At 43.8% G+C, this 26753-nt stretch overlaps 1 protein-coding gene and 2 long non-coding RNA genes across 4 annotated transcripts in view; 2 read left to right on the forward strand and 1 right to left on the reverse strand.

The window, feature by feature from the left end:
- Positions 1-254: 254 nt before the first annotated feature.
- On the forward strand, positions 255-22966 carry LOC130606713 (uncharacterized). Its single transcript, XR_008974038.1, has 4 exons — positions 255-547; positions 1386-1495; positions 7425-7577; positions 22875-22966. It is a non-coding gene; the product is annotated as an uncharacterized LOC130606713 (long non-coding RNA).
- Positions 8654-26106, reverse strand: LOC130606642 (myosin heavy chain, skeletal muscle, adult-like). The gene is made up of 38 exons (XM_057423161.1): positions 25885-26106; positions 25655-25798; positions 25405-25561; positions 24149-24176; positions 23946-24057; positions 23768-23860; positions 23579-23642; positions 23388-23486; positions 23189-23292; positions 22971-23109; positions 22010-22128; positions 21757-21906; positions 21225-21395; positions 20437-20746; positions 20263-20336; positions 19516-19603; positions 19306-19423; positions 19005-19128; positions 18783-18919; positions 18426-18681; positions 16076-16318; positions 15819-15995; positions 15591-15736; positions 15414-15504; positions 14371-14760; positions 14080-14206; positions 13792-13910; positions 13007-13203; positions 12528-12711; positions 12276-12441; positions 11979-12103; positions 11491-11799; positions 11187-11390; positions 10782-10907; positions 10517-10687; positions 10326-10430; positions 10124-10219; positions 8654-8936 (listed from the first exon to the last, which is right to left on the reverse strand). The coding sequence occupies exons 1-38, from the start codon at positions 26089-26091 to the stop codon at positions 8778-8780; spliced, it is 5829 nt and encodes a 1942-aa protein (XP_057279144.1). The 5' UTR covers positions 26092-26106; the 3' UTR covers positions 8654-8777.
- LOC130606721 (uncharacterized) overlaps positions 23009-26753 on the forward strand; it is a 41235-nt gene continuing 37490 nt past the window's right edge. For both annotated transcript variants that reach the window (XR_008974039.1, XR_008974040.1), the window contains exon 1: positions 23009-23124. This is a non-coding gene — a long non-coding RNA (uncharacterized LOC130606721). The remainder of the gene's footprint in view (positions 23125-26753) is intronic.

Below are 26753 nucleotides of genomic sequence, written 5' to 3' on the forward strand. Positions count from 1 at the left end.
TACGGCTGGAACACATGCACGTTTCACATGGATTTAGGAAATGGACTTAACACCCACAAGTTTACAAGAATATTTAATCTTGGGAATGAGAGTGGTAGGACATGACAAGCTTTTAGCTAAAAGAGTCAAATGATCAATACGAAACAAAACAGGTTGTCTCATAATGCTGACTTGCTCACAAAATGCAGACACCCATGTTTCTTGTGGAAAATGAAAGACATTCACAGATTTTTATTGTTTAGTGTTAGTTTTTAAACTAATCTTGAAGAAGATTCCTGATGGTATTTGCAGCTTGCAAACGCTGATCTCAGCTATGCTGTTAATATTTATAAAACATGCCAAGAGGCACCTTTGTGCCTGTGGATCCTTAATAAACAGACTGATAAGGAATGTGTTGACTCATACTGAAGATCCCTGGGTAAAATAAGACCTCTCGGGAATGCTGGCTTAAGACAAGGAGAAATGCCAGAACACTAATTCCGTGGCTCAAAGCTTTTCATTCTGACACTTCTGCTAAGATGTGGCTAGGCTCTGGATCCTGGAGATGGTAAGGACAATTTTCACAAAGTTCTTTTTATTCTACTGAAAGGTAGTTGTTGCTCTGAATTGGAATCATAGAAACATAGAATAGTTTGGGTTTGAAGGGACCTTCAAAGGCCATCCAGTCCAACCCCCCTGCAATGAGCAGGGACATCTTGAACTAGAGCTTGAATTAAAGGGAATATGGTGAGTGCTTTCTCTGTTCCTGTCATATCATACCTAGTTTGGGAAATTGTATATGTTAAGACATGTCTTTCAGGGATCTGAGCTATTATTCCAGATGAGCAATGTTAAAAAAGATGGAGTAGGAAATAAGTTTGAAGTTATTTCTGGGGAAAAGCCAGTGATAAGCCTAAGAAATAGAACACTAACCTGGTAATAGGTAAGGAAGGTTGGGACAGTTATTGATTTGGCTACTGCAAAGACAAAGCACAAGTGAGTTAACCTTTGTGTCTGTTGCTGTTCAGAACATCCTTGTACCTCAGGCTAATTGTGAATGGACTTATATGGCCTTTGCTATCTTCTGATCCTGCTACTTTGTTTGGAGACTAATTTCTGCAATGCTTCATACAGTTATTTGTCCTCACAGCAGGGAAAAAAGAAGTGACTCCTACTTCAGAAGTTTCAACAATAGTTTTTAAACCCAGGAATATCTTTACTTTGTTCTGATGAAACTTAAGTAGCTGCCCACTGAATAAAAGCAACAGTCATGCAAAGAAGAATGAAGAGGGAGGGCAAAATCAGCTGAAGACAGTTAACACATAGTTCTTGGAGATCTTAAGAGGAGCAGCTCTTGAGTGTGCATGAGATTTCTATGGTTACTCAAATTCCTCCTATCTCCACAGCAAATGTCAGAGAAGATATGTGAGCAGTAGGTCCTGGCCGAGGAGGTGACATTTAGGATGCCCTTTCCATCACATGACAAAGCAGCTGAACAGCTTCAGTTACAGAACAGGTGAGTGGGGCATGGAAGGGGAAGGAAAAGGCAAAAGGAGTTGGAGAATGACATGAAAGGAGAAGAAATAAGGACAGCAATACAAACTAAAATTACCAGAAACTTGATGAATTGGCTTATTTCCCTGTTGACAGTACACCTGTGAGAAAAGCAGGGAGAGGCTATACTATGGAGATACATTTGTTTAAATTTTCACAACTAGCTTTTTGTTGCTATAAGCAGATGTTACAATTACATCCAAACTTTTTGCCCACTTTTGTGATAAAACAAGAAAGTCTTCTGAACATTAAAACTATTTAGATTACACAAGGCATTCTCAAGTGAAGGAAGAGTTTGTAGTATTGATAACATGTGAGATGTCTTCTATTGGTAATTCCCATATTCATTATTTACACTGAAAAAAAGAGGATTCTCAAAACTTGCTTTCCATTTGGAGAATAATAGGATAACACCTTGCACTGGAGGACAGGATACACACTGGTATTCACACAAAATTACCCTTTTCTAATATTAGACTATTATATGACTAATAGGCTATTAGACTATTATATGTTGTTAAACGTGTAACAACCACTTCTTCTGGTCACTGCCATTTTTGGCAGCACAGATCAGTCTCTTCAGTTCCTTGACAAATCCCTTCAGTTGGCCATAAATTCCTGAAGCAAGGTGCCTTGTAAGCTCTCAAAGCAGAGCCATCCCATGATCCCACAGTGCTGTCTGATTCACATGTTAGCTAAACTTGAACTTTACGTCCTTGGGCTTCCAAAGCTTTCATGTGTGTTGAACTGTATGTCTCCCAGCAGTACTGGGCTGGTGTTGGGGCTGTGCTGCTGGCATGGTGGGGCTGGGGACATACCTATTCTGTGGAAGGTGCAAGAGCACTGTCATGAACCCTGAGTAGCAAAGCTGAGGCGCTAGGTGATATCCTCCTCTTTGCTTGGAGTGTGATGGGGAGCTTTACTTTATTGACAAACAGTGTCTCATGGGAAATATCTTCAATCATTTGTGCTACTATTACTAGAACACTGCTTTTGTGCTCCAGATATTTGCTGTCAGTCCCCTACTGACTATATGGGCCACAAGCTCTATTTGAGCCCATTATCTACATTTATTTTAAACTTTTCTCTGAGAGGTCCACATATAGAAGATAATCACAAGTCAAGAAAAAGAAAACTTCCATTTTTCACTAGTGTTCTAAATGCCTTCTAATAACATAATATACCACATCCTCAATAAAACTGCACTGTAATTCAAGCACAGAACAAGATGTAGGGCTAGAATAATCTATTTACAGGTGGCTTTAGAAAGAGCACAACTTGACTGAGGTCATTAGTTCAGATTGAAGTGCAGCAAGTTGCAAGGATGAAAAAAAATCCCTGCACAATAAAACACCTTATAACAGTGATATAAGTTTGAAATCCTAAAGAATATTATACCTTTCGAGTAAGGCAAATAATATATTTAAAGTATTTCTAATTTACACTAAATATTTTCATTATCTTACTTTGTTCAAAATATATTTTCCACAAAAAAGGTAGTGTTTTTCCTAGTCACATAATCACCAAACAAACCCATTGAAATTTGAATTGTTTCCCACTATAGACACTTTCTAGATCTTCAACAATACATCCAAATACCAGTACAGACCAGAAACTTGCCTAGAAGCATTCAAAACTATCAAAATATCTTCTTTTTCCCCAGTTAACGTCTATTATGTTACAATCCCCACTTCCTTTCCTTCTTAGCTCAACAGCCATAAACCATGCATTGTCTGCATCTTCCCCAAAGTACCTTGTTTCTCTTCATATATTTCCTTCTGAAAATCTGAGAAAATTTCTCCAATTTCCCATAGCTACTTCTGATTCTGGTGCCATTTCTCCCTGAAGAAGTGCCAAGATGCCCCTCTCCTATAGACTCTCAGGCCCTTCACAAACTTTCACATAACAACCATATGAGGTAACCGCAGCAGGCAGTCATGGTAATCGTGGTGTGGTTAAAATGGCTGCTGAAGTTTGCAGCTGTATGTTGTGGTTCTCAAGTGTAGCACTGAATACCCCTTCTTTAAAAGCCAACAGAAATCCTGGGACAGGATGCCCAAGTGTTCTTTACCTGGTATTGTGTATTTTATCCCAAAGACTCTTGGCCCTGAGGGTCCAGGTCTCTGGCAGGCTCATGCTGGGACACCCTGTTACCATCTCAGTACTTGTATCATGAAGGAAATCTCACATTCTTGCCACAAGCTCCTCCTTGAGAGGCAATCCACAGAGTCAGGGGCATGAAGCACAGCTTACCTAAATAAGTCAAGTACTTGGCCTTCCAAAGCCTTCTCCTCCTGCAGTCATTGCTAACTCCCTGCCACATAGCAGGGTAGAAGTAAAGACTTCACCCCTGTCAACAAGAGGAAGGAGAAGGTTTTAAGGCAGTGCAACTGGAGAGCATTTCTGTAACTGCAGCCTCAGCTGCACAGAGACACCCAAACTGGACCATCCCCTTTGGGGCAGGGATATATCTTTGAGGTAGGTGTCACCCACCCCCTGCCTCACCTGAGGACCACACATGCATGCCATGGTGCAATCACCATTAATTACATGGGGAGTCGTAAGTGCTTAGTTTCAAACAGGAAAATGCTATTGAAGCAAATCGCTCCCCAGTCTGCCTCCAAGAGCACATCTGATGAGCATCCATCTCCAACTGGCATTCACTCCTTGTCACTGCCACTCTTTCCCCCCAAAGGCCATTTAGTCCAGATGCCAAATCCTCAGCACATGCTGTTCTGCCCCACTGATTACCTATCCTGCCACTCTACTCACTAAGGAAGACAGCCTGTATTTCAACTGTGTGTTAGTGACTTACCGTGCCTGTCACAGGAGACCTCTCTCCCAGGGAGTTGGTCCTTCTAGGGGAAAGAGGATTGCTCTCATCCCAGCCCCAGGCTTCTGCTACAAGAGGAATCCTCAGGACAGGAGAAGCAGATGAGTGGCAGGATTTCTTCTTCCCACTGTAGTCCTACCCTGCTTCCCTGTTTAAACATTGAAGGTCTAGGGGAGCTTACCTTGGGTCACAGTGTCATTTTCACATACACTAAGCAAGGAAGAAAGTTGTGATTACTTGTGTGTTTTGAGATAGCACAAAGGTAGGCTACAGGAATGGCTTGTCTACACTTTAGGCTGCAAAAAGCTTTCCCTGTCACCCTTGCTGACCTAATTGCCTAGTAGGTCCTCATCTGTGGAGGCTGGATCTCATAGTCATCCGAAGATGAGCAAGGGTGATCCAGAACTCTGGGCCTCTCCTTGTACCCACACTGTGAGGCTCAGACAGGCAGATCACGGCTGTCACAGCAGATGCTGCAGTCGCTGTCCTTAAGCTGCTCTACCAGGTGCGTGGTGGAGTTGACAGGGCCGTTCCTCATGTTGTCCTTTTGATAGCCACACGCTTCTAAGTACCTATGAGGTACTCAGGGGAGCGCCCAGTGCAAACGAGCCCCTTCACACTGACCTGTGGCTGCTCCTGTCAGCTCAGGGTCTTTTCGCTCAGAACTATGTTCCTAGCAGTTCCAGGGCCCATTCCAGCTGTCTTTGTCCTGTCCCAGTGGAGAGCACACGACACTGCCTGACCCAGCAGGCTGGGGTTTAAGCCGCCTGCCTGACTGCCGGCCTGCAGCGACCACGCACCCACAGAGGAGGCTCCACCTCGGCGGCTCCATGGTGCCACCCCCTGGCAATGGGGCCTCGGGCCCGGCTGGGCTCCGTGGGACTGACAGGAGCTGCTGCAGTCCTGCCGCCGGTGCTGTGGGAATGAAGCCACCGTGTTTCTGCCAAGGATCCCTAAAAGCACTTGTCTGTCCCTTCAGTGCCAGGTGACAAGACCAAGCTGAGAATAAAGCTGGAGGGGCCGTGTCCTCTGAGCCGCAGTGCAAGTGCTGAGGCGAAAGGCACAGCCTCCGGCCCAGCTGATGTCTCTGGGCCTCCATTTCCTCAGCCTGATTGCTGCTGGTGACCGCATCAGGCAGTGACTCCGGCTCTACCGAGCTCTCCCAAGGGCTTGTGGAGGCAGGCTGCAGGCAGAGCTGGGTCTCCATAACCACCCTGTGGCGGCCACCGGTCTGGCCAGGGCTGCTTCTGCAGCCCTGATGCTCCAGTGGCCCTTGAGGGATCTCTGGTGTACAGCACAAACGTCTTCATACTCACCCAGACAGGGCCTCAAAGGGAGGCAGCTATAAAATCCTCCATGTTCAGAGCTACAGCTCAGCCCACCTATTTAATTTTTTGTTTGCAAGAGAAGGATGCCCCCATCCACCCCAAAGTGAGCTGACTGCTGGAAGTACCTGGGCAGCTGCTGTGCTCCCCATGGGAGAGCATGTTTTTAACCTTTCAGCTCAGGAAGGAGCTGTGCCCGAGCAAGTCTCCCTGGGGTAAGAATAGCATCTGCCACCTTAGGACACACCACAGTTGTCCAGCTCCTGCATGGCAGCACGTTGTGCTGAGATATAGAAGGCAACCTACCCGCCAAGGAATGTCTTGGAGCGCTATTAGTGGAAACGGATCATCTCCACAAACAGGCATGACCCTGTGCAGGAGTCTTGTGAGAGCAGGGCTATTCTGAGCTCCTGACACTGAGGTTCAAGGGACACACATGATGGGCTGGTCCTCCTGGCTCAGGAGGAGGGGTCCAGGAGGGAGCTGGGAATTTGCTGGGGATACAAGGCCAAGCCTTAACCCATCAGCACTGCCCATGCTTATGGCAAGTCCTGCCTGAAGATGTGTATCTGTCCCTGAGCTTAGGGCACACGGCTGCCTGCTTCATTTTCAACCACATCCATGAAAGCTACACAAAACCAGAGGCTGTGTAACTGCATGCAAGTGAAGAAACAGTTGACTTTTCAAAACGGAGTCTGAGAGAGGCTATGTTAGATCAAAAGAGACAGAGTCATACTGCTGCTTCTTCAGTGCCTTGCCTGTCCTTTCCCATCAACGTTCTTTGTGACAGTGCTTTTGTATAAGCCATCAGAGAAGCTATCTCCAGGCATCACATTTTGGAGATGCCTGCAGGTGGGGCTAGAGATAGGCGCAGTTAGCTCATAGGTGGGCTTAGCAGGCAAGGCTCCCACGAGAGACCCTGGCTGCGGACACAGACCAATGCACTCTGCCAGGCAAGAGAAAGGCTACAGGGGTTGAGGACTGGTGAACAACGTTGGGCGTCTGCGAGGGACCCATGGGGAAATGTGCAGTGTCATGAGAAGGGGCAACTAGTCTGGAGTCTCTGCAAAGGTCCTGGGAGGCTTTCTCAAGGTCCTTCTGTTTAAAAACTGAGATCTGCTCCTAAAGAACCATTTCCTATTTCTCTCTATGTCAGTGACAGCACTGACACAGGATCTGCTCTCCAATACTCAATAGTGATAATGGAAGCAGGCTGGACTTCCTTTTGACAGCTGATGTGCTGATGTAGCTGCACTTGGGAGATAGGAAGGTGAAAGCCCTTTGCATATTGTGTCATAGATGTACAGCTGTGAAGCTGTCAGTTACAACTTCCCAGCACTGTAAGCACCTATTTGGAGACCAAACCGCTGGCACTGACTTAGGCCAAGCAGGTAGTGTCAGCCCTAAGGATAACCCCAAGGATTTACTGGCAAGCTCTACCTTGAAAACACTGTAGGTGAATTAAGGTGGAAGGCATTCAGCAGCTACCTCCCTCAGGCTTGGGCACAATCATTTTCTGCATGACTTGCGTCCCTTCAGCACACATCACCAGCCCCACTCCCATCCTTGTGGCCCTGCTAGGCTATAATGCCTCATGAAGGACCCACCTCTGCTCTGAACACTAGTACTTTGTATGGTTGCAGAAGGGGTGAAAAGATGTGGACTGTCAGAAGTTCTCAACATCACTACGTACCCTGACCTCTGCTCCTGAGCTGCTTCTTCTTTCATTTTAGTGCCAGCTGCACTTCACTCCTCAGTTGCTGTTAAAGTGCTTCTCATTCCCTCCACACTGGTCTGCATCAAGAGCTCCTGCAGCCTGGAGTCACCTGGGGTGCCTGGCAGTGAATGCTTCAGACAGGCAGAGTTGCAGCACTGGATGCAAATTTGTAAGTTGATATGGCCAAAAGGATTTCCAAATTAACTAAACAGCCCTCAGTTACTGGTAACCTGTGGTTGATGCTCTGTAGACACAGCCCTGCAGGCTGAGAGGCTCCTCAGAAAATCCTCCAAGGCAGGGTGGTCTCCCTGAAAAGAAGGGACAGAAGTTATTTGGAAGCAGAGAACTGTGGGTTCTATGAGCACATCATCTTAGGCAGACATTTGGTGGGCTTGTCTACAACATAACTTGATATCGTGCGTGTGTCCTTCACCCAAACTAGAGGCGAGGCTTAATGCATCAGAATAATCGAGTTGAGATGGCTGATAGAGTGCACGAGAAACCACAGCTGCACATGCCCACTGTGCCTGTGCTGTTCAGGCCATGGTCTGAATGAAGGAAAAAGTATTTAACAATTTCCTCCTTCCTTTCTCCATAATATACTGTCTCTTTAGCCAGTAGGAAGGCCAGAAGCAAGGTACGGGATGTGAGGAAGGAATAGAGGTGATGTGTTGAGGAGGCTGCTGGTGCCATGCAGTGCCTGAAGGGACAGTCTTTCCCCCAGGAGCAGGGGTGGAAGCAGCTGAGAGGATCTTCAGGTAAGAGAGCGACACAACTTAGAGGCACTATCAGTGTTCCCTGACAGTGCCCTGTGTGCCAAAAATCCTGTCTGCCAAGGAAATGTTGGTTGTTCATTGTGCACTGCACTGGAACTGATATTTAGGGTTTGTGACTGCCAGGATCACAGACAATAGCAGGGAAAGGAAAAAGGAAAGGGACCAGCCTCTTTCGCCTCTCACATGGGAAGTAAGCTGTGATGAAAGGACAATGGGAGAGGCATGACGGGTACGTGAAAGCAGGAGCAGGGCAAGGAGTTAGTGGAGATGGAACAGGCTAGACTACCAGTAGCCTCCACAGGAATGGACAACATCCAGGTTTGTGAGTTCTTAATGCAGAGTTTTCATTAGCTTCTCCCTTCCCCAAGCCAGGAAAAGTGAGATAACTTGTTCTGCAATGCAGTATCCTAAGCTTGATCAGAAAAAAAGAAACAAAACCAAAGGTGGCACCATTTATAGCGTGCATGCAGAGGAAACTACGGTCTTTATTCTCTAGACATTAGGGTGGGTACAAAGACTCATTGAAGAAGAAAGTGACCAAGAGGTTCACATTTTGTGCAGCCTCCAGGTCACTTTGCTGCCTCATGACAGCCTCACTCTTCCTCTCCTATCTTCTTGATGTGAAACACCTCCCGGGTCTTCACTCGGAGCTTGTTGACCTGGGACTCTGCAATGTCAGCCCGCTCCTCGGCTTCCTCCAGCTCGTGCTGGATCTTGCGGAACTTGGAGAGGTTGACATTGGACAGCTCCTCCTGTGCGGGGAGAGGGAGTTGGTGGTGAGGAGCCCAGGGCAGGGATTTCTCTCCTGCACCTCAGCGTTGTGGCTGAGGTCTTTGCTGAGGGAAGGCACAAATCTCCATTCCCCATCCACACTGCTTACACGTAAGCCTTACACAGACTTCCTCATCCTCCCTTGCTTAAATTATTTCACCCAAACCAACCAAAACAGCTTTTGAATTGTCCCAGTTCTGTCTTCTGGAATGCAAAGTAGGGTGGACAGCACAGCAGTTTCTGATTTTAGCTGCCAAGAAAATCTGTTTGGGCTGCAGTTTGTTACTCTCCGCACTCAAACTTTAGGGCTAAGAAAGAGCACCAGCACCAGAAAACAACATGTATACTCCCCAGAGGGGAGTTTATATCATCCTCTGAGAGAAAGTATCTGCTCCCTCCTGCTACTCCCCACTAGGTAAGTGTAGCTTCTCATTCTTTCTCCATGCCTGCTGTGACAGCACTGTCAGGTAGCAGCCTGTTTCTTCTTCCAAACTGATACAGTATCATGCACAATCAACCCTCCTCTTCTAGATATTGTTTCCAGTCACAGATATCATTGCTTTGTCTTATGAAGATAGTTGCTTTGCAGAAAAAATAAAAACTTATTTCCAGCTCATCAGATGAGCTAAACATGTCTGTCTCCTGTTCTGGCTCAGTGTTCTAGGTCTGCACCCTTTGAAATAAGGTGAAGAACTTAGAGGAGATGAATCAGAACACAGTCATGTCCCTCTCACAAATCATTCGCTTATCATAAAACAACAAAACCTGTCTATACTGGGCAATGCAGGAAAGAACCTGCAAAAATTTATCAGTTGAGAGGATGGTCGTGAGCTGCATCTCCCAGTCTGTTGTCTTGTACAAAAGATTGTAGGACATCACTTTAGTTCATCCCTGACAGGAGAGTGACCAAAAGAGTAACCAAAAGTATGTCAACCATACTCAGGATTGTGTTCCTAGAGTAATTAAATTTCTCATAGGTAACCACTCCTTACAAGCTTTACAAGGAGGAATTTCTTGTAGGCATACACTAAACTATTCTGTGATGACTGACATTTCTTTCCATGCACTTGCAGACCCTATGGTTTCCAAAAAAAAACACATATTCATTTCTTATATTTGTGTTCCTCCTCAGAAAGAGATGTCAGTTACCACCACACACAATACTTACAGCCTCTTCAGCTTGTCTCTTGTAGGATTTCACCTTCGCTTGCAGCTTGTCCACCAGATCCTGCAGCCTCAGAATATTCTTCCGGTCTTCCTCAGACTAAAAGAGTTGAAAAGCAGGAGAGTGAATTGCTTTCCCCACACGTGTTAGCAATTACCCTTGTCAGAGAGAGTGTGTGTGAGCCGAAGGACACCACCTGCCTTACCTGGTAGGTCAGCTCCTTCACCCTCCTCTCATACTTGCGCACACCCTTCACGGCTTCAGCGCTGCGCTTCTGCTCAGCATCAACCTCCCCTTCCAGCTCCCGCACCTGCAATCACAAGCCCATCTTTGGAGCTTCCCTGCTATCTCTCCAAGGCACATGCTCACTCTTGCACAAACACCAGCCCTACGCACTCTGGCCTCCAGCTTCTGGATTTGCTTCTTGCCTCCCTTCAGTGCCAGCTGCTCAGCCTCATCCAGACGGAGCTGCAGGTCCTTCACCGTCTGGTCCAGGTTCTTCTTCATCCTCTCCAGGTGGGCGCTGGTGTCCTGCTCCTTCTTCAGCTCTTCTGCCATCATGGCCGCCTGAGGAGTGCAAAGGGTCAAAGCCATTTTGGGGCTGGAGACATTTTTGGGGAGAATACATCCACCATCAGCAATGAAAGAGCCCCCAACTCACATCTGTGATGGCCTTCTTGGCTTTCTCTTCAGCATTGCGGGCTTCCTGGATGGTATCTTCCATCTCACCCTGAATTTGGGCAATGTCTGTTTCTAGCTTCTTCTTGGTGTTGATCAAACTGGTGTTCTGTGCAAAGAGATATGGCAAGACTTGTAATCTGAGGTCTGCAACGCCAAACCCACAGCAGCAGCCAAGTCTTTACTCTTCAAGCCCTGCAACTCAAAACCTTTGTAAAAATGGTTGTTTACAAAATGCCAGTGGTGGCCTTAAATGATGGGCATTGGGCATGCCTCTCCTTGTGGACAGCAGTAGACAGCTCATTCCAGTATTCCCTATCCTCTGGTATATAGCAGCATTCTGTGTTTGGCGAGTGTCAACACAACTGGTTTTGCACCATGCCCTGACCTGGGTATGGAGGAGCTGCACACGTTCAGTGGCATCCAGAAGCTCCTGCTCAGCTATTTTCCTGGACCGTTCTGTTTGCTCCAAAGCTGCCCGTAGCTCCTCAATTTCAGCCTGCAACAAGTTTGCTCTGCGCTCCACCATGGCCACCTGCTCCTTCAGGTCCTCCTGTGTCCTCAGAGCATCATCCAATTGAATCTGGGTATCCTGTAAAAGAGGCAACAGAAATGACAAGGTGGCAGTGCAAGCTTGGGTCTCAAAAGTGTCAGAGATGTCATATCTCCTCCTGTAGCTTTGATGAACAGACCTTGAGTGCTGCCTGTGTGTTTCTCAGGTGCTTTTGTGACTCAGCAGCCACTCGGTTGGCATGGCTGAGCTGGATCTCCATTTCATTCAGATCTCCCTCCATCTTCTTCTTCAGACGCAGGGCTTCATTCCTGCTCCTGATCTCAGCATCCAGGCTGCTCTGCAAGGACTCCACAATTCTGAGGTGGTTTCTCTTCAGCTGGTCAATTTCTTCATCTTTCTCTGCTACCTTCCTGTCAATCTCAGCTTTGACCTGGTTGAGCTCAAGTTGGAGGTGCAGGATCTTTCCCTCTTCATGTTCTAGGGAGGCCTGGAGAAGTCAGCAGGAATAGTGACTTAAACTACTGCTTCTTTTCTAAGTACTCTTTTATGAAGCGCTTTAAAAAGTGAAGTAAGCAAGCCTCACTTGTAGCCTTGCTTTCCTGCCATCTCTGCAAATAACTGTTACCATACGTTCAAGCTGGACACAATTATTAGCTCTGTGTGTACCTCAGCTTCCTCCAGTGAGGCTTGGAGCTCAGATTTCTCCTGCTCAATCTGCTTCTTGACTTTCTCCAGCTCATGAATCGCTTTCCCTCCCTCGGCAATCTGCTCCGTGAGGTCAGAAATCTCCTCTGTGGGAACAAGGACCAATGGCATGGTCAGGCACAGAGCAGAATGGGAAGGGCCCTCACACACCAACGTGACAGGCACCTTTGCCCACGTGCAGGCACAGACCCATGTGAAGCGGTGGGTACTGGTGGGTGCTGAGAAAGCCCTGCCAGGAGCAGAGGGACAGGCACTTACGCTGCAAGTTCTTGTTCTCGCGCTTCAGCGTTTCCAGGTGGTCCAAGGACTCCTCATAGGCATTCTTCATCTTAAACAGCTCCGTGCTAAGAGAGCGGGCCTCCTTCTGGGAGGATTCCAGCTCAGCCTGTGTTTCCTCATACTTCTGCTTCCATTCTGCCAGGATCTGAAGAGAAAGGGGGTGTCAGTATGGATGTGACAATCAGGACAGGATGCTCTGTCCAAGAGACCCCAGTCTGGAGCCTGAAAGACCTTGTCAAAGTTCTTCTGCTTCTTATCCAGAGCTGCACAGGCAGCATTTGATCTCTCCACGTCAATCATCAGGTCCTCCACTTCATTCTGCAGCCTCTGCTTTGTCTTTTCCAGGGAGGCACATTTGGCATTGACAACTTCAACATGTTCCTCTGCATCCTGCAGGCGCTGTGCCAGCTTCTTCCTGAGAAAAGTTCCTTACTTAGCACAAAGAAACTAGTGTGCTTTTCACAAGAACTTACTTAATTATTTTGCAATCTGCCGTCAAACAGAAGGAAGGGCTTCATATATGCTTTTCTTATCCTTTGCCTTTACTGAAACACTAGGCCTTCTACAGGATAAAGATTCGTACTCTATGTCACCCTTCCCCAAGGCAAATCTGTGACTTATTCCTCAGAACATCTTGGTGTGTTTCTTTCCAATGTTTTCTTTATATTTTCATCCCCCCATTGGGTTCTTCACATCCTTCCACAACATACTTTGCCTCCTCCAGCTCCTCCGTGCGCTGAATAGCATCCGTCTCGTATTTGGTTCTCCACTGGGCCACTTCGCTGTTGGCCTTGGACAGGGCACGCTGCAGCTCCCCCTTGGCATCCTGCTCCTCCTCATACTGTTCCCGGAGCAAGTCACAGTCGTGGCGAGCGGACTGCAAGGCGTGGGCCAGCGCGTTCTTGGCCTGAGTAGAGAGACAGTGCAATTAAGAGAACTAATTTCTTGTGAGATAATAAAATGGCAACCTAGAGAACACTTTTGAAAATTTTTTGGACCTGACACTTAAAGTCTGAGGAAGACAGGTACACTATTCCATGTTCTAAGAATCTTCTTATTGCTTCATTCATCAGAATCTAGAATGTTACCTCAGGAGAGATTATGGGCAAAATGTAAATTACAATTTTAAGGCTGGGAATTGCTGAATCCTTTTAGATATGTCCTAAAGTTTCAGCTTCCATTACAAAAGCAAAATAAGAAGCAAGGTTTTTTAGACATATCTCAACCTGTTTTATGTCATTTGCAATATGAATAAAGACCTAATGTTGTCCTTTCCTGTCTCAGTAGCCAGATTAGAGGTGATACTACCCTCAACTTTTCTTCTCACATGTGAGACGGAAGTGGCAATATTGTTAGTCTAGTTTGAAAGCTTCCATATTAAAAACACATGGTTAAGATATTCTGATTTTATGTGAGTGTAGGAAATACCCAGAAAGAAAATGAAATCTGAATCCAAAGTCAATCCCCGTACAGGAAATATAAACATGTTTCCTACCTTTACTTCTTCATCTAAATGTCGCTTTAGTTCCTCGATCTGTTGAGTAAATGCCTGTTTGCTTCGGGATAGCTGAGATATCAAACCATCTTTTTCTTCTATCTTGCGTGAATATTCACCTGACAAATATTACAGGGAGACTGTAACTTCAAAAGCAATTCTAAACCTATATGTCTTCAAAGCACATATACCAGCTTACAAAATATACACCAATTTGAGTAAAACACCATTTTTCTTGTCATCATCAATTACAGGTTCTCCCATTCCAGGGAGAGGGAGGGGTGTTACCTGCTTCTGTCTGAAGGCGAGCTCTTTGACTATTGAGGTCATTGATCATGCGTTGATGCTCTTCTTCTTTTGACTTAATCTCACTTAGCTGGTCTTCTAGAGTGCGACATGTCTTCTCCAGGTTTGCCTGTAAGTCAAATGCATTTAATGAAAAATGACCATCAATAAGTTCCCGAATCTGTTCTCATGATGAAAACAACACAACTATGTGTGAAAGAAAAATGTAATCAGAAGTTTCAAAATCTATCAGGTCATGTACCATAGAGCAGTAACCTGACAGATGCTCTGTACCTTGGCCTTGGAGACAGACTGCATGTTACTGGACAAGTCATCGATCTCCATCTTCAACTCACTCTTCTCCTTCTCCAGCTTCTGCTTCACTCGCTGCAGGTTGTCGATCTGCTCCCCAAGCTCAGCGGTGCTGTCCGCGTGCTTCTTGCGCAGGGCAGCCGCTGTGGCTTCGTGCTGCAGCGTGGCCTCTTCGAGGTCACGACGCATCTTCTGGAACTCGGCCTCACGCTTTTTGTTCATCTCAACCTGAGATGCTGTAGCCCCTCCTGCTTCTTCCAGGCGCTCGCTGACCTCCTCCAGCTCCCTCGAGAGGTCAGACCGATGCTTCTCTGCTTTTGCCCGAGAGGTTCGCTCTGCCTCAATTTCCTCCTCCAGTTCCTCAATACGAGCCTGGGGAACATCAGGGACCCTTCACACCCATGGCCTCCTCCTACCTGACCTGAGGATGGGTGTGGAAGGGTGTCCTGGGTTCAGCTGTAACAGTTATTTTTCTCCTCCTGCAGTGATGCATTTTCAGCTTTAGCCTGAGAACAATGCTGATAACACTGATGTTTTTAGTTGTTGCTAAGTAACATTTACTCCAGTCAAGGACTTTTTCAGTCTCATGCTCTGCCAGTGAGGAGGGGCACGGGAAGCTGGGAGGAAGCAGAGGCAGGACACCTGCCCCAAACTAGCCAAAGGGGTATTCCATACCATGGCACGTCATGCCCAGTATATAAACTGAGGGAGTTACCTGGAAGGCCTAGATTGCTACTTGGGTTGGGCTGAGTATTGGTTGGTGAGTGCTGAGCAATTGTATTCTCTCTCCTTGTTATTTTTCTCATCGTTACTATTACTGGTGGCAGCAGTAGTGGTTTTGTGTTATACCTTAGTTACTGGACTGTTCCTATCTCAACCCATGGGATTTACATTCTTTTGATTCTCCACCCCCATCCCTTCAGGAATAGGGAGGAGAAAAAGGGGGGAAGTAAGTGAGCAGCTGTGTGGTTGTGGGTTACTGGCTGGGCTTAAACCATGACAGAGCAGAAAGAACAGAGACTTACCTGCAGCTCCTTGATCTTCTTCTGTAATTGCATGGCCAGGGTTTGCTCGTCCTCAATTCTACTCTGGATCTGGCTGATTTCAAAGTCTTTCCTTTGGGCAAAGAAAACCGTGTTAGAGCTGAAAGAAAAAAAAAAAGCACAGCAGCTCAGCACTCGCATGCTCCACACCACACTTACTTCTTCAGTTTCTCATCCAGCTGCTGCTTATCATTTTCCAAATCCATGATGCTGTCTTGGGCCAGCTTCAGGTCCCCTTCAAGTTTCCTCTTGGCTCTCTCAAGGTCCATGCGCAGTTTTTTCTCTTGCTCCAGGGACCCTTCAAGCTAAAATGAACAAGACCACCAATGAACCAGACAGTTCTAACTCCCTACCTGTTCTGTTCTTACTGTGTGCTTGTGTGCTTACATCGTCCACTTGCTGCTCCAGCTTGATTTTAGCTTTGGTGAGTGTATTGACTTTGTCCTCTTCTGCCTGCAGGTCATCCAGTGTCTGCTGATGGGCCTCCTGGAAGGCCTTCTTCTCTTTTGTCAGCTTGGCGATGGTCTCGTCCAGGCCTGCCATTTCTTCTGTGAGGTTTTTCACCTTTGAGAAGAAGGGAGCAAGTTAATCTTGTATAACAAAATGTCTTTTCTGGAGTGACAGTGACATCTTCTGCCTCATACCTTGTTTTCAGTGGCATGTTTTTCCTTTTCAACCTTGGCCAGTGTTAACTCAAGGTCATCAATATCTTTCTTCAATTCTGAGCATTCATCCTCTAGTTTCCGCTTCTTGGCTGTCAGCTCAGCATTTATTTCCTCCTCTTCCTCAGCCCTTTCAGTCACCTCTTTAACTTTTGCTTCCAACTGGATTTTGTTTTTGATGAGCTGGTCACATCTTTCCTCAGCATCAGCCAAACTATCTGCTTCCTGGTGGGGAGACACATGTGTTCTTGGTTTGTTTTCTGAACTTTTTAATGTGTGTTAAAATGTGACCTGAAGTTGACGTCTCCTCAAACAACTTTAAACTTGTTTTTTGCTTGCTTCTAGAATGCTTCTCAGTTGGAAACAATTTTGTTTCAGAAACTTTTTTTCTCTCCTAAAAATGACTCACTAATGCAGTAGGTGTGAGAAATTCTCATTTACATAAAGGGGAAAGTGTTTGAAGACATTTCTCTTCACAAATGTAGTATTAAATATGTTTTTGTAACTCAATCCTTCTGAACCCTTTATTATGCTGGGAGTAAAGGCTCTGGTAGTATCAATAGTAATTCAATGGAAAAAAGTTTGCTGTCTCTACATGTATTATGATTGCTGCTTGTGCAAGTGGCTCTCACTTTTGTCAGTCAGGTGTGTGTCATCCTTTCATACTGTGTCTGGAGTGGCATATGTGGCTTTCAGCAGATCACCACATCATCTTACTCTTTGGTGGGCTTTTGGTATAATGAATTTGTTTTGTCCCAAATGAACGTGAAACACAAATCTTATAAGAAAGTCCAATGGGATGTACTAAGGCAAACAAGTAACAAAAATTTTCCCTTTTCTATAGCAATTTTCAAATAAACAGGTAATTAAGTACAGTGTTCTGATTTTAGTTGGTAATTTAAGAAATTTAATGTGTACTTTAAGATGAATTTGTAAAGTGACATTTGAATATCAAATACTTTTGTGTATATTTAAAGCAATATTTTATTTGTGAAGTGCTGTGTGCCTACAAGGGTCATAGGACTGTGGTGGTAAAATTATTAATATTTAAAATTGAGGGGTCTGGCTATGAAGTATCTTTACTAAAAGAATATTCCTTTCAACTAAAAGCAATCCATGATTGTTTTCAACTCCTCACTTTTGAGCTAAAATAATACTGGCTATGCCACTTCACCAAGAGCCAGTCTCTCCATATTGTCATGTTGTTTACTGTTTGATTCCTTAGAACTGTTGCAGTTAACAAGCTACTTCAGTAGAACATCCCCCCCAGATAACTGGCTTTGTTAACACTGAGCTGATTGATTTTCTTCACTCCTTTCTTTTTTTTTGTGTTACAACATATAGGCTGCGTCTCTGCAATCAGTTGGCAGAGAACAGGAGAGCAGAAGAGGAGATGCTGTCCTAATGCACTCTCACTGTACTTATAGCTAAAAAAACTTCAGTCTAACCTGTTTTAAATTGTGCCACCCAGACTGGGGACCCCAACACAAGTACATAACAGAAAGGCAGCTTGTAGAGGAAAAGAATGTTCTTTAATAAAAATACATTTTTAGCCAGCCTCTCAATATTAAATATTAATATTTTACCACCACAGGATTTTGTTTATATTGGAAATACCATAGAAAATCCAGATTAGAAATGAAAAAAACTACAATGCTGACGAAAAACGAAAACTTCTATTTCAGTATAAATTCCATTTATAACCTTGATTCATACCAGTTAAGTTTAAAGCATACAGAGCTCTTGTGTATATAACAACTAAGGGAAGAAAAATGGTTGTGAGTGTTTCACAGAAACAGAAATTCTGTGTCTATATATACATAGACTAAAGAGAAAATTGAAGCTTTCTTTCCCAATCACTGAATGAATGATTAACTGTTAGTTATTAGGCACAGGGTGGATGGCTTTTTCGGCACCTGAATTTACAAGTACCACTTCAACTCTGGCTCGCATTTACACTCCAAAATTAACATTGTTCTACATCCTGGTGAGATGGAGATAGCCCCTGAAGGAATCACAAGCTCAGACAGAGTTGGGGGTCCAGGCAAAACTCTGTTCTGAGTATTTCATGTTGGCTAGCTGAATCTGCCTCGTTCCTCTGAAGGCAAGACCACTGACTTCCCCTTTGAGCTCTCTGCTTCTTTTTACTGGCTGTCAGAGTGCTCACAATGCCACTGCCAGACACTTGTTTCCCCAACTTCACGCACACATGATAGATAATTCACCAAATATTTGACTTTTGGTCTTCTATAGTCTGACCTTCTGCTTTGTAACTAACAGTCTGAATGCATAACCCTTTTTCTGAGTGATAAATTAATGGTTACAAACTCACAGCCTGCACTTGGAGCTGCAGATCATTTTTTTCCTGCGTCAGTTTGACCATTTTCTCTTCCAGTTCCTTTCTCTTTGTCTCAGACTTTGCAAGCTCTTCCTTGGTTTTCTGAAATTCTTCCTTCATAGTGGCCATCTCCTTCTCAGATTCTGCACTCTTCAGCAAGGGCTTGATCTTGAAGAACAGCTTCATCCAGGACCAGTGCTTCACATTCATGAATGCACGAATATTGTACTGGATAGAATAGATGGACTCCCTGAAGAATAATAAAAATGTACATTGAATATTTTCAGTAGAACGAGTGTTAACACTTTCCTTCAACTACAGTGAGTTTAACTGAAGATGAGAAATGTCTACCTTCTCTCCACCATTCTCTGGTATGCCACTCTACTCAGGTAGCCCCTGCACACAGCTTGTGTGCGGGTGATGAGCTGTGCCAGCTTCTCATCCCTCATCTCCTCCAGGAGTCCCAGCAGCCCAGCTTTGAAGAACACCTTGAGAAAGGGAATGTTGCTGCACATCACTGGCAAGTAGAGCAGAGCACAGAGATGTAATGAATGACTCAAGAAAGGTTTGTACCTTGGTGTGACCAAATTTGTACTGGGTATGGTCCACATCAATTGATGCAAGAAGCTTCTCAGAAGCCTTCTTGCTGTCAATGAACTGTCCCTCTGGGATTGCACTGGCATTAAGCACCTTGTATCTGTCAAAGGAGAAGGGAGAAGTAAAGGGTATTCTTTCCTACCCAACACACTCTAGTTACTGAACCCCAGCAACCCATATTTATCTGTAACTGTTGACAACAGAGTGCAGCCTGAATGAAGCCATATGAATGAACCAGAGTTACTTTTAACGATGCCGAGAAGCGCAGCGCTCTTACCTCTGTTTGAAATCAGCATAGAGCACTCTGCTGGGGAAACCTTTCCTGCAAATCCTGATGCCTTCCAGCACACCATTACAGCGCAGCTGGTGAAGTACCAGTTCATGCTCCATGGCACCTAGCAATACAGACCGTAAATGAACACCAATTTCCAGTGCAGAGGGGAATGGCTGTATCAGAGCAAGTTCTCTTTCTGCTTGAGCATCTTACCAGGTGTTTTTGTTTCATTTGGGATGATGCAACGCACAAAATGAGGATGAGTGCTCCGTAGGTTGGTCATCAGCTTGTTTAAGTTCTCCTAGAGGGACCAATTAGTAATGTGAGTGGCCTATGTCCAGCATTTGATGCATCAAACCCATGCTAATAACTTTACAACATCTCAATATTAGCTGTGTTTCAGAACATAGATAAAGCCCCAGAAATCAAATATTTCTATTATTTGAAGATACTGAACATCATTTTTAAAGACTGAAATACTACTACTCATCCAGTAGGAGCATAAACGATTTCACATTTTCCCACAGTGTAATTAACTTTTAGGTTTTTTAAAGGTGATCTTCTTGAGTTTAAAAAGTAGGTTGTTTATTTTTCAGGTAAGAAGAATACCTCCTTGGAGAATGTTTGTAGGGGGATTTCCAATTCCCTAACATATCAACCTCACCGAAATGCTGGAATGCTAAAATTATAGTTCTAGTCTAACCCAAATATAAAGATCTGAATAATATCCTCTCCAAACAAAAACCAAATGAAATTATTTCATTTTTTATAATCTTTGAAGACTGAATGCTTGTTTTTGAACATGACACGTTAGCAATATAAAATAGATCCTGAAAAACCTGATGTGGCATTTTACCACTGTTACAGCAATACAAAATATTACCTTATTCCCTATAAAATTTAATATTACATCCCCTCCTTCCTTCATATTACAAAGAGAGAAATAATGCATTACTGTACCCGGAAAAGTGCTGAGACAGTCTGGAAAGAAGAACCCTTCTTCTTGCCACCCTTCTTGCCACCACCACCAGCCTCTGTAAATGGAAGAAAAGAAAAAAAGCAGTTCAGGGTTCACTGTTTTAATTCTGTTTCAACATTGTCCTACACTGATAGTACAATTTTCACAAAGCTGACCTGCATCTGCTCCACCATAATTGGCAAAAAGTAAGGACAGTGTCTTCAGAGATGACTTCTGGTACAACCCAATGACAGTTTCATTCAGAGGGTCTTTGTTCTTCTCAAGCCAGCCAGTGATGTTGTAGTCCACTGTGCCAGCATAGTGCACCAGAGAGAAATGGGCCTCAACCTTGCCTTTGGCAGGCTTTGGCTTCTGGAAGTTGCTGGACTTGCCCAGGTGCTGGTCATAGAGCTTGTTCTTGAAAGAGGTGTCAGTTGCCTTGGGGAACATGCACTCCTCTTCCAGGATGGAGAAGATGCCCATGGGCTGGAAGAAATTACAACAAGAAGGAGAAAGAAATTAGAAAGGAGAAAGATTGGAAAGTTTCTGGAGTCAGAAGAGAAAGCTGTTCTCATGTGTTTTACAACACTAAGTTGAAGAAAGTTAACCAAGTCTCTACTTTTTTCAGTGTTGCATTTCATTCAGATTTATGTAAATGCCTTTGCCAATGAAAAAATTGCAAATACATCATTGTGAAATACAGTCCTCTCCATAAAACCTCTGTACTGATAGGTACTTACAGAACATGGCAGTCTTTTATACAACTTCAATTTGTAATCTGGAAATTAATGCTCTCACCAGAATCTTAATATCTGAGTATCATCTCCGAAAACATTTCCACCCTGTCACCATTTTCACACAGTACAGATTTGAAAAAGCTAGAATATTCTCACATGCTTCTTCAATATGTCTCTTGGCAAGTGTGGAAGATCCAACATATTATAGACTTGAACAGGAAGGATACCTTCTCAATGAGCTCAATGCAGGCAGCCAGATCCATCCCAAAGTCAATGAATGTCCATTCAATTCCTTCCTTCTTGTACTCCTCTTGCTCCAGCACAAACATGTGGTGGTTGAAGAACTGTTGCAGTTTTTCATTGGTGAAATTGATGCACAGCTGCTCAAAGCTGTTGAACTGCCAGACATCAAAAAAAAACAACAAAACATGCAGAGTTTTTAAGTGTTAGTAATAGTAGCCAGGTGATTTCTTGTGTAATCCTAATTCACCATGGGTCATACTTTAAATACAAGGCTTCTTCCTTTGTAGTTTTCCTATGTTATCTCTCTAGGATAGTCTTTGCATTTAGAAAAGAGAGGAGGTTAGGAGACTAGTTTTCTATTATGATTTGGGGGGGGGGGGGGGTTAAAAATGAGATTCTGAAAGCCCTGCAAATAAGTGTAGGAAGATACTAATTGCTACTAAAAAGGTATCTCAAAATTTCCTTTATTCTCAATTGTAATATCAATGAAAATGCTGGAACAATTATTTTCCTTACATCAAAGATCTCAAAGCCAGCAATGTCCAGGACACCAATGAAGTACTGTCTGGGTTGCTTTGTATCCAGCTGTTGGTTGATACGAACAACCATCCACAAGAACATCCTCTCATAGACAGCTTTTGCCAGGGCACCAACTGCATTGTTCACCTACAGCAAGGAGAAAGGTTTGGAGTTGTATATAACCATACACAATAGAGGAGAATCAACAGGAACCATCAAAGCATGTTTCAGGTTACCACATTTTTCTTACCTGCTGCACGGTTTGACCCTTGGTCACATATTCATTCCCAACTTTGACTCGGGGGTAGCAAAGGGCCTTCAGCAGGTCAGCTGAGTTCAGACCCATCAGGTAGGCAGCTTTGTCAGCCACTAAATACCAGAAAAGAGACAGAAATAAATACTGGCAATTCCTAAAATTTTGTACTTGAGGGACTGTCTCAAAAGCAACAGGAAATGTTCACTGTTACAGAGCTGCACAAAAGTACCTGAGCCAAGTAACAAAGTTAATTTCTCTGTGGCTTCAGGATACAGAGTCTGCAACACCTCCTGAGCTTCGGTTTGCACAAATGTCCTCCAAGAGAACTCATTGCATTCATTCTTTTTCAGGCGTGACTATGGGACTTCACACTTTCTTTTTAGTCTTATACCAAGAGGATCATTGCTCAGAGCTGGAGGTATGGATTGTACTTACTGCTGTGGCAGAGACTAATCAAATACACATCTCAAATCAAAGCTCCCCCTATTGGGTGAGGGTGCATAGGAGCATAGTCTCTTACTCTGTAACAACTGAGACACTTCACAGCACTATACAGCAGATTCTTTACAACAGTTATTCCACTATACAGCAGATTACAAGGTGTATTCCAAATAAACTGTGATTAATAATATTAGTGTGTTAATATTGTTAGTAATAATGTTAATAATAAAATTCTAATCTTAATAAAAATACTTATGACTATAATAATGTTACAGGAATTGACATCCATGCTTCCTCGCTTCCTGGCAGGGTACACCAGATCATTATTAAGTAGTAACAGAATAAAGTTACAGGTATCATTGAATGAGATACATGTCTTAACAGATATCTAGCCACTAAACAATTTTTTTTTTTTTAGTTTACAGATTTCCATACTTAAAGCCTGAAATTTGCCTAAAGTCCTTCATTTGATGACAAAGAATCCTTTTGGAGAGTTTGCTGAATCTGCTGATACCTTCTGTGCCTTCTGGCTCTGCCTGCTCCTCACGCTGCCTTTGCTTGAACTTCAGATTGCCATAGTGCATGACAGCCCCTGTCAGCTTGTAGATGGCTGTCTTCTCATCGGCAGTGAAGCCGAGTATGTCAATGGCACTCTGGCAACAGAAACAGTAAATAAATGTATGAGTACCAGGACTCATATCCACTACATGACCTGTTTGGTAAGTTACTTACATCTGTAGCCATAAGCTCCTCCTGGTCATTAATGCTAGGAACAGTGATTTCACCTTGACTCACGAAGTGGAAATCATAAGGGTTGGTGGTAATGAGGAGCATATCTGAAAGCAATAAAAGAGGAAAATTGGGCTTACTTTAGCTTCCCAGATGACAGTTGCTCATTGAAATTCCTTCAAAATGTTACTGATCTTCCTACCAATTAGCTCCGGCTTCTTGTTAGAGGTGACCTGATAGAATATATGATAGCTTCTTTCTGCCTTGAGCTGGAAAGTGACTCTGGACTTCTCCAGCAGATCTGGCAAGGAAGGGAGAAAGATTCAGTCACAGGAAGGCACACAGATGTGGGATTTTAGGAAGGAAAGGGATCAGGCCAGGAGAGCATCTTACAAGTTTCAATGTCAGCAGAAGCCAGTTTGCCTGTGGCACCAAAATGGATTCTGATGAATTTGCCCTGTTAAGAAGAAGCAGCAACATTTCAGCCAAAATGCATTTAACCTCATCTCCTTATGTGAGAATACCACTAGCCCATCACTACTGTTATAATGAGAAGGGATTTCGTCCAAAGCAACAACTTACGAAGCGTGAGGAGTTGTCATTCCTCACAGTCTTGGCATTCCCAAAGGCCTCCAGCAGTGGGTTGGCGCTGATGATTTGATCTTCAAGCGTTCCCTGCAGAATGATAGTTATTCAGTTATAGTGTTTCATTGACACAACAGTTACATGCCAAATGTTCAATCTGTTGTTCTTGACTCACCTGCATTTTGCCTGAGTGAGCATCCTTCTTCCTGTCACCACCCGCTGCAATTGTTGCAAAGTACTGGATGACACGCTTTGTGTTCACAGTCTTCCCTGCTCCGGATTCTCCACTGTGCAACCAAAGAGAAGCAGAAAGCATGTGGTTAGGCAGGAGGTCCCTGGCACCGGGCAGCCCCACAGGGATCAGAGCAGCATACATACGTGATCAGGATCGACTGGTTCTCACGATCTGTGAAAAGACAGAGATAAGAAAACTCTTCCTAGTGATCATGAACAACAAATAGCTCAGAAACTAGGAGAAAAATACAAGGTAAAACTTCCAGAGAATGCAGGAACAAAAGACAGTGAAAAGCCCTGGTAATTCTAATGGATACTTTTGATACTCCCACCTACTTCAGATGTTATCCACTGGATCAATTAGGACATCACTTCAGAACAGCTTTTGGAGCTTTCTGCCTTTCAAGATATTGACTTATCAGGCTACCTATTTCACTCTTATACTGTAAGTATAAAAACAAAATTATTGAGGTTGGGCTCTAACAGCATGTGAATTCTTCTGAAACCAAAACTTTCCTGAGTGATCTTACGGATTTTTTTTTACCCCTATATATACAGAAATTCTGTATTTCCAAGATCATACATAGAGAAGATTAAATTTTCCTTTTTTTTCTGAATCTATTTCCTATTTCGTAACAAAATATCAAGAATAGAAGGTCTAAAATCCTGCACAACTTTGGTTTCACTACACACATAAGAGAAAATAAGAGGCAGAAGGAATAAAGGGAAGGCGATTTTTTTTTTTTTTTAAGCTGTTCAGTATAAATCATAAAAGCTTTATTTTTTCCTTGGCATTTTTTTCTGAAGTTTACTTTTGACTATAAGGTACAACTGATTTACAGTTGCATAGATCAGTGTAGGAGTTACATAGATCATTAAGGGCTGCAAATACTTTAGACCACCCGGTCATCTTTTCCATCATTAATTCCATTTGCATACTAATCTTATTAAGCTTATGTACCTGTTCAATGCAGAGATACTGTTTTACTTGTTAGCACTGATACTTGTAAATTTGAATTGAATGTATACACATCACTTATAGGATAGGTGTGACGTTATTGTACTTCGTAGACTACAGCTGACATTAGTTTAGTGATTATTATACATAAACTTATGCACTTAGGTATGACCCCCTTACAGTCAGTAAATTCTACACCATAAAATAGGTGACTTCTTTCCAATGAATTTCCTCCTTCTAGATTGTTTTCATTAGGTCCAAGTCTTTATTGACTCTAATGGAAACACAGACACTCAGTTCAAACAGACCATTACAATTAAGTTCATTAATCTTCCATTCTTATCACACACACTGTATTTTAAGTGTTGCATCATATTTTCAGAGAATTTCCCTCTACAGATACATCATTGCATGAGATATTCAAAAGAAATCAAGCACTCACCAGTCAGCATGAACTGATAGGCATTGTCGGAGATGGAGAAGATGTGTGGAGGGGCCTCCTGGCGCTTCTTGCCTCGGTAGGCCAACACCACCTCCGGGTTGTACACCGGCAGCCACTTGTAGGGGTTGACGGTGACACAGAAGAGACCCGAGTAGGTCTGTGGGGAAGGGAGACAGTGCGTTGGCTTCCACTTAGCCTGGTAGAGCAGTTCCTCCCAGCTACCCAGAGAAAGACTGCTGCTGGTACTTACATAGATCATCCAGGCTGCGTAACGCTCTTTGAGGTTGTACAGCACAGCGGGTTCATGGAGGTGGGTCATCATGGCCATGTCCTCGATTTTATCATACTTCGGAGGGTTCATGGGAAAGACTTGGTCTTCCTTCACAGTCAGGGTCTACAAAGGAAGCAAAAGATCTACGTATGTCAGCTAAGAGCCAAGAGTCAGAATCAAATGGTGTCTTTCAGCCTTTTCTTACTCACTTCTCCACCTTCTGTCTTGACAGTGACATTCCCTCCTTCTTTGCTCTGGACTGTCCCTTTCACAAAGGATTCTTTAGGGTGGGCCACAAAGACTGATGTTTTGGCATCGAAAGGCTTGTTCTGGGCAGCAATTCTCTCCTTCTCTGACTTCCGGAGATAAGGAGCTGCCTCCCCGAAGACAGCCATCTCAGCATCTCCGGAGGCCATGTCTGCACTTTAGCGAAGGTGCAACAAATGTCTTGTGGGGAAAATAAGGTTATGGATCAATGTCAAAAATAATATAATCCATATAAGTGAGAAAACTTCCTGCTCTTAGGCTAGGGAAGTGCTAGCTACTCTCCCAGAAACTCTCTTGGAAGCAACCACTGAAATCCACTTTGATTTGAACTGAAAATTATCCTAGTCCCACCAATGAGTAAGACTTAGTTGTCTAAACCACACAGGCCTTGGAATGATAAACAGAAATTCTTTAGAATATTTACTACATTTTTGAAATTTTATGAATTCTGCCCAGATTTGAAGTCTTCATGTAAAGGAATCTACAGCCAGAGGAAATCCATGTTTGTTCTGTTCCTTAATTATGAATGATGCATCTTCAACAGAGTACTTTCTTGTTAAAAGTATTACCTTATGTGCTCAAAATTCAAAATTACTTCACTTTTCAGATCTTCCCTATTTTCAACAGTCTTGCCTATACTAAAGTCAGCAGAAATAAGCAGATTTATGAAAATAACTCATGCAGCTTTATAACTTTCTGTATAATATTCCTGCAGTCTAGGAATGCATTATTTAAGGTATTACCTTTGGAGAAGGTTTGTATCTTGGAAACTGGCCAACTCTGTAAAATAGGAATGGCAACTGTTTCTTAT

This window comes from Pezoporus wallicus, unplaced genomic scaffold (genome assembly GCF_028554395.1).
Source record: "Pezoporus wallicus isolate ANWC-B61680 ecotype Strahan unplaced genomic scaffold, APGP_CSIRO_Pwel_v1 contig_8723, whole genome shotgun sequence".
Taxonomy (NCBI): domain Eukaryota; kingdom Metazoa; phylum Chordata; class Aves; order Psittaciformes; family Psittacidae; genus Pezoporus; species Pezoporus wallicus.

Bases quoted from the DNA above. Each gene is read 5' to 3' on its own strand.
- LOC130606642 (XM_057423161.1), bottom strand. From the start codon at position 26,091: ATGGCCTCCGGAGATGCTGAGATGGCTGTCTTCGGGGAGGCAGCTCCT. The intron at 23,487-23,578 runs GTAAGATGCTCT...CTTCCTTGCCAG, and splicing joins TTCTGCTGACATTGAAACTT to ATCTGCTGGAGAAGTCCAGA. The intron at 22,129-22,970 runs GTATCAGCAGAT...TCTGGTATTTAG, and splicing joins AGAGCCAGAAGGCACAGAAG to TGGCTGACAAAGCTGCCTAC.